Here is a 7,000-nt window from a genome sequence, read left to right on the forward strand (position 1 = left end):
TTTTTCATTTTTTTCTTCCGAGAAACTTTTCTTCCCCTAGCTATATTTTGCCTGTAAGGCTGGGAACTATTTTGGTTTTTGTTCTTGATATTCATTTTTTCTTTTATAATTTTTATGTGGGACTGTACCTCTGCTGCATATTCCTATCTAGGGCAGTGTAAATGTGCTTATATTTGTTTAGGTATGTATGTATGTATTTGTGTATGTGTAGGTGTATATGTATGTATATATAATATATATATAAATCATATGTAAAGAAACTTATTTGAATATTGAAATAATTTCTTTAGTAATCAGTAAAATTTTGTTTGAATCTTGAGACAAATAACAATGGGAAATGTTCCTTTTTCTACATGGGAGGGAAATACTGAAGCAAGAAATGTCCAGAGGCAGAACAAAAATGAACATGGAAGGGAAAAAAAAAAGTAGTAGATGACTGCTGGATAGGAGAATTGAGATGGACTCCTGATGACACATAAAGACAGACATTCAAGTCAAAGGAAACTTTGACATACACCAGTGAAGATAAAGACTAGATACATATAGATATTTTATGCATGATACTTAATGAAGAATTTTCACTAATCCTAACTTGCATTATGCCAGATTCCAAATGCATATGTTGACTAACAATAGATGAATTGTTTGGTTTTGACTAATTTGAAAAACTAACAAATGCACTGATATGCTTGATTATTTTTAGTGTAGAAGCATGCAGACTGACATAAAATAAGATTTTGTTTAGATTTTAGACAGACTTAGGGACATATTTGTTTTAATCTTAACATAAAATGTGTATGTATACAAGTACGTTTCATATTAGAATATAACGTGGAATTTATGGTGTTTGTGAACAAATGCATGTCCTCGAATTTCTATACAGCATATAGTAAAGAGAAATGGGGAGGAGAGAAATTGTTAGCATCTTATTAGAAATAATCAGCACCTCTGCCCTTGAGGGTAGTATTGCTGTGAAGAGGTGGATTCGGAGGGATAATAAAGAAGTTTAAGGAAGGATAGTTGAAATGATATTTATTTTTGGGTGGAGATTATTTTCCAATTAAAAAAAAAGTGGTACGACTTTGGTGTATAGGGGTGTCATTAGTCTATGAAATATTGACTGCATATAATTTTAAGTCAATACCTTGTTGCATTGTCTCCAACCTGGGTAGTGGGCAGATGTGGGTGAACCTTCATCCACAAGGAGATAAAGTTTGAGGGAAACCAGGATGGTGGATTGGGAGTAGATGTTTGCCTTTGACTTGGTTATTTCCCTCATAAGGGAGAAGAAGCCCATGGTATATTGAGAGAGAATACTTTGTCAGGGAAGAGGGAGTGATAGGTAAGGGGAGAGGAGGGGGAATGAGGAAGGAGGGAAGAAAAGAGTGAGGGGGAAGGAAAAAGAAAATGGAGGGAAGAAGAGAGTGGGGGAAGGAAAGGAGAGAGTGGGGGAGGGAAAGGAGAGAGTGACTGAGAGAGTGTGAGTGTGAGCAAGGGACTGTGAGAGAGTGAGTGAGTGAGTGAATGAGTGTGGGAGGAGGAAAGGAGGGAGATGGAAAGAGAGGGATGTAGGGAAAAAGAAGGGGATATGGGAGGGAGAGAAGAAAGGAAGGAGAGAGGGAGGGAGAGAGGAAAAAAGAAAGAAAGGAAAAGGGAGAAAAAAAAAAGTAAAAAAAGAAAAAAAAAAAAAAAAAGAAGGTTGGAAGGAGAATAGGGGAGGAGAGGAAAGGTAAAGGACTCAAGGGTAAGGAAGATGGAGTGAGAAGGAAAGAGAAAAAGAGGAAGAGAGGGCAGGAGAGAGTAAGGGATAGTTGAAGGGAGTGGAAGCAAGAAATGCAAGTATGTTTGTGAACAAATGAACTGGTGTGACTAACTGCGTACACATAGAGGTAGGGTTACTAGCTTCAGCCATTGCTAATGCTTTCTTGCTTAAGTTGGTATTCTGTATACGGATAATCATGTAGGGTACATGTTTATATGCGATTATATATGTTTGCATACATTATATATATATGGCTACAATTTTGATATATTTCTTTTGAAGACATTCTTCCTAATTTGTTATTTTTATGTATTCCAGAGACTTTTGCTGAACGGACCACAGACAGTGGAGCGACAGCATCATTTTCTCTTGAAGAATGGATTGAGAGAACAATGTATTGTTAAGGAATATCATAGCCTTTAAGAAATATAGTTCTTTCCTTTGAATAGGAAATTTTGTTTATTCATAATGTATGTTGAAAGTAAGAAATGCTGTTTATCATACAAAAAATGGAACAAGGGAAATGTGGATAAATTAGCTTTAAAAGGAGTGGTTAGATCTTCATTTATTGAGTACTTATGACTTAAAGTTAGTTATCATTTAGCAAATATTTCCGTTATGATTTTTCTTGGTCAGAAAATTCTAAATATACTTTGAGAAACGCATGATATAGTTGAAGAAATTCAAGGTGATGTTTTTAAATTGAAGTAAATCATATTTGCAATATTTGTTAAGAAACAGATGAAATTGTTATTTTAGTGGGTTTTCCTAGCATTCTGTAATATGGATACATAATAGGGTTATTACAATTCAGTAAATACATGCAACACAAACACACACACATACACTTGGAGGATGGTAAGAGACATAACCTTCCAATAGATGCATAGATTTTTGAAACAATTTAGAAGAAGCGATTCAGGCAGACATAAGTGATTAAGCAAAGTTTCATAAATCAAAATATAGAAATGGGAACCCTGTGGACATAGCTTCAACCCTGTATATTACAATTAGGTGAATAGACAAACTATAAATGAATTTTGTCCAATACCTGTAATGGCCAGAACACTAGTGCTGCGTTTCTTCCTAGAGTAATCTATGGGAGGACCCATAGACCATTGTCAACCACTGTGGGGCTGCGGGTTTCCAGTTGGAGAAACTAGAGCTAACATATATATAAATGATCACCATACAATTGGACACAGAAATTACAAATACATCTGGATTTTCTTTAAATCTCTCTTGAAAGTAGTTATGCATGTTCCTAGTCTTGGGTCCTTGCACTTCTCTCCGATTCCCAGCATTGACTGTTATCTGCCTTAACTACTTTGGTGCGATGACGCATACTTAGGCGTCATGAGGCACGAAAAGGTACATGAGGATGCCAGTGTTGGTGTCTTGATTATAAATATTTTTTGTAGTTGTACACCAAGTTACTCCTGAATTCTGTGAACTGGTTTGATCACGTTTTCTGTGTTTATTATTACTCGGAATAAAAGAGAATGAGTAATACAGCAGCGACGTCATATTTTATATTGCGAGTTGTGTGTTGCATCATACATTTGGCAACCGATGCTGTGCTCAAGAATTTGACTCAAACTGAAGTGGTTAACAGTCCAAGCATATTGGGCAAAGGTGACAGGTCTGTGAATGGTTGGTATGACTTCCTGTAAAGTGCCTCCTCATTTCATTAATACACAAATTTCTCATCTTCATTGAGGTTCCAGTTGTAGAGAAGATAGTTCAATCTGCCTCGAGTTACTAGTAATTTCTGTGTTCAGCTGTACAATGGTAGCACTTGTGACGTAAGGACCTGAAACAATGATTCAGATCCTATCAGTGTTGGCAATTTGTCATGAATTGTAAATGGGTGAGACAAGGAATCGGTCTGTTGCTTCACATCTCTCTTGCAGGAGACCCACAGCTCCCAGGAGGAAGGTAACTGTTTCCAGACCTGCCCATAGGTAACACAGTTGTAGTTATGTTTGCTATCAATGCAGTCCAGAAAATGGTTCTGTCCTCCTTTCACTCTAGAAGCTATTAATTGCCATCCTTGCAACCATGTGGAGAGTATAGGATGCTCTACTTGTGTAGGAAGCCGAGTGCTGAAAAAAATTATAATAAAGTAAAATAGAGATATACTGTACATAATATTTTGTTGCTTCACACAATGTCTTAAGACATACATTTCCTGTTTACAATCATTATTTCTAGCCTACGAGGTTTAGAAAGGTAGGAAACAGCCTGTCAAAATGAAGTTAGGTCATATCAAAATGATTAAGAAATAAATGTTGATTACTACACTAGATAGAAGAAACTAAGAAAGTTCAATATCTTGAAGAAAATAAGTTGAACAGTATTTTTCCTTGTCAAAGGTAACACGATACTGTCAGCTATAATTTGTATAAAATCTGTGTGATTATCATAAAGTATATTTCATTTTGTTATTATTATTATAATTCTTATTATTATTTATGTTTTATTATACAAGGGATATGGTCTGGAATCATGATTATATAGGAACTTCATTTTTCTTGTCATGGCTACTCAGTTTTGATGAATTTCCTCTTAATTGCTTGCAAGATTTCTTTATTTGAATAGATTTTTATTTTTCTTTCTTCCTGCTTACATAGTTGCATATACATGTGGGTATACATATGAACATACATTTAGGAAACACTTTCATATAAGATTATACAGGAATTACATAAAAGATGTTAATCAAACAGTATTGTATAATAAAGTTGTTCAGAAATGCCTGTTGAAGAACCCTTGTCTGGTGCTAAAGCCTTGATGATTTGTTTGACTTATTATTGCACAAGTATTTATGGAACAAAGTTTATTATTCCTGTGACTTCTCAGTGCACAAGTATTTATGAAGTAAAATTTAACAAATCTGTCAGAGTTCTCTTATTTCCACACCTCTACCAGGGTAAAGAAAATAATGGGAAATGGTTTCAATCATATTTTTAATTTAATATAGTGGCAAAGATAATATCTTCATAATTTCCTGTTCATCATGATATTTTCTTGGATTTTGACCACAATATAGAGGTTCGCCAGTTTGGCTACAGTGGGTCTAAATGCGAATCATTGTGACCAAGATCCCCTAATGTAGGTGGAGGGTAGCTAGGCATGGGGTATATGCATGGCCCTCTGGTCTAAGCAGTCACCAGGTGAGATCTATAGAGCTTGTGGAATAAAGCTTACCCCAGTTTAGTATTTCTTAATTTCCAACCTTAACCCTTAGAATCCTGTTTAGGGAGTCCAGAACCCCCCCCAGATGCTCTCCTATCTCTCTCTCTCTCTCTCTCTCTCTCTCTCTCTCTCTCTCTATATATATATATATATATAAATATATATATATATCTATCTATATATTTATATAATATATATATATATATATATATATATATATACATATACATATACATATACCAAGAGTTTTCTCTTGGGAGCAATTCCCCTCCTATCCACCACCCTTTCCTCCATATATACATCTATATACCAAGAGCTTTTCCCCTTATAAGTGAGGTAGCTAAGTCAAAGGCATGTACCTCTTCCCACCCATTTCAATCCCCTCCACCACCCATTTCAATCCCCTCCACCACCCTTTCCACCCCACCCATCTCGGCTCATCATGGATGACAGGTCATCCCTGCATCCACCAGTGCCCTGGGCCAAACACAATGAAGCAAGACACTACATTCTCAGCAAGGCCACTTCACTTAATAGGTGACCCCACCCCATTCTCTGTACCCTCATGCAGAAAAAGAGATGTGGATAAATCCCTTCGGGCTGCATCAAAATATTCCCACATAAGCACCCCCTACCCCCCATTTCCCATCCCTCCCCTCCTTGCATAACAGTATCATCCATACACAGTCATTCTCCATTCATCCTAATCTCCTGCCTTCTCCCTTTCTTGCTCAACAGACATTCCCCTCTGGCTCAACACCCCTTTCACCCCATCCATCCATCTCATCCTTGGTAGTCTCCTTATGCTCACTCCTACATCTGCCTTCCACACCTCTTTTACTAATCTTTCATCACTCATTCTTTCCATGTGTCCAAACTATCCCAATAATCTTTCATCAGCCCTATCTGCTATCTCCTTTTCTACTCCAGCTCTCCTCTTCACCTCCTCATTTCTCACTCTATCCAGCTTAGTAATCCCTACCATATTCTCAGACATTTCATCTCAAACACAGTTAAACTTTTCCTCTCTACCTCCCTTAGATCCAAGTCTCTGCCCCATACAATCTCCTCTTTGCATCCATTCCTAGTTGCCTATTTCTCATAATACTTTTTAGTCCTCCAAGGCATTTGCTTCTCTCAATCTACAATTTACCTCTACCTCCATTCCTCCTTTCCCTACCACATGCACCCAAATATCTAAAGCTATCCACTTCCTCCAGCCTCTCTCCTTTTAAACTTACTTCTAACTCGCTGCCATCACATTTTTTCTACATTGATGGGTGATTCTCTGGTGATCATCTCTCTTCTATTAGCTTGAGATTGCTAGAGTAACCCTGAACCTCTCACAAATTACATTTGTCTTACATGCTACAAACCAATCGCCTCAAACCGTCGGCCAAAGGGCACAGTTCAATGCAATTTATGCAGAAACTGGGCCCACCTCGCTTGTGAAACACTTGCTTATATGAAACACCACACAAACATCTGGACCTGTTCCTCATGCCTACCCATAACCTCACTCTCTGCCCCCAACCCCACAGCCTGCATCCTTATTCACACCCCCACCTTTGCTCTCCCCTTTCCCCCTTGCTCCCCCCTTTCCCCCTCTCCCCATCCACTCCCCCTCCTCCTAACTTTGATTTTAATCCCCCCAGCCCCGTACAGTAACCTAGTACACCACATACACAACATACAACATAACATCGATGACATAGAAGAAAAAACACGAACTCGAAGACTTCTTCAAACAACATAACGTACACGTTACCAGCCATCATACCAGAAACAAAACTATGATATTAAAAAAAAAATCTTAAATTTCACCACCGTCAGACAAGACCGGACTGAGGGCAACGGCGGACTCGTCACCCTGATCCATCAATCTATCTTATGTACACACAAGCACCACCATCAAATCCCCCTTCCATCCCACTGACCAAGGTAAAACGAATACTATAAAGTAAGTTAGGGGGGGGGTGAGGGAGAGCCAGAAAACCTCTCCACTGCGCAGGTAGATGATGACGTCAACGGAAATATCGA

The 7,000-nt window shown here is 37.9% G+C and overlaps 1 protein-coding gene across 6 annotated transcripts in view; it reads left to right on the forward strand.

Annotated features, from left to right (window-relative positions):
• LOC143027068 (calpain-B-like) overlaps positions 1 to 4,662 on the forward strand; it is a 76,087-nt gene extending 71,425 nt beyond the window's left edge. For all 6 annotated transcript variants that reach the window (XM_076187979.1, XM_076187975.1, XM_076187974.1 and 3 more), the window contains one exon: positions 2,081 to 4,662. Coding sequence is in view for 1 of the 6 variants with exons in the window: in XM_076187975.1 (XP_076044090.1) it covers positions 2,081 to 2,166 (86 nt within the window). In the remaining 5 variants the exon portion in view is untranslated. The remainder of the gene's footprint in view (positions 1 to 2,080) is intronic.
• Positions 4,663 to 7,000: the final 2,338 nt, after the last annotated feature.

Source organism: Oratosquilla oratoria, chromosome 7 (assembly GCF_046742065.1).
Source record: "Oratosquilla oratoria isolate Oo_2021 chromosome 7, ASM4674206v1, whole genome shotgun sequence".
Taxonomy (NCBI): Eukaryota; Metazoa; Arthropoda; class Malacostraca; order Stomatopoda; family Squillidae; genus Oratosquilla; species Oratosquilla oratoria.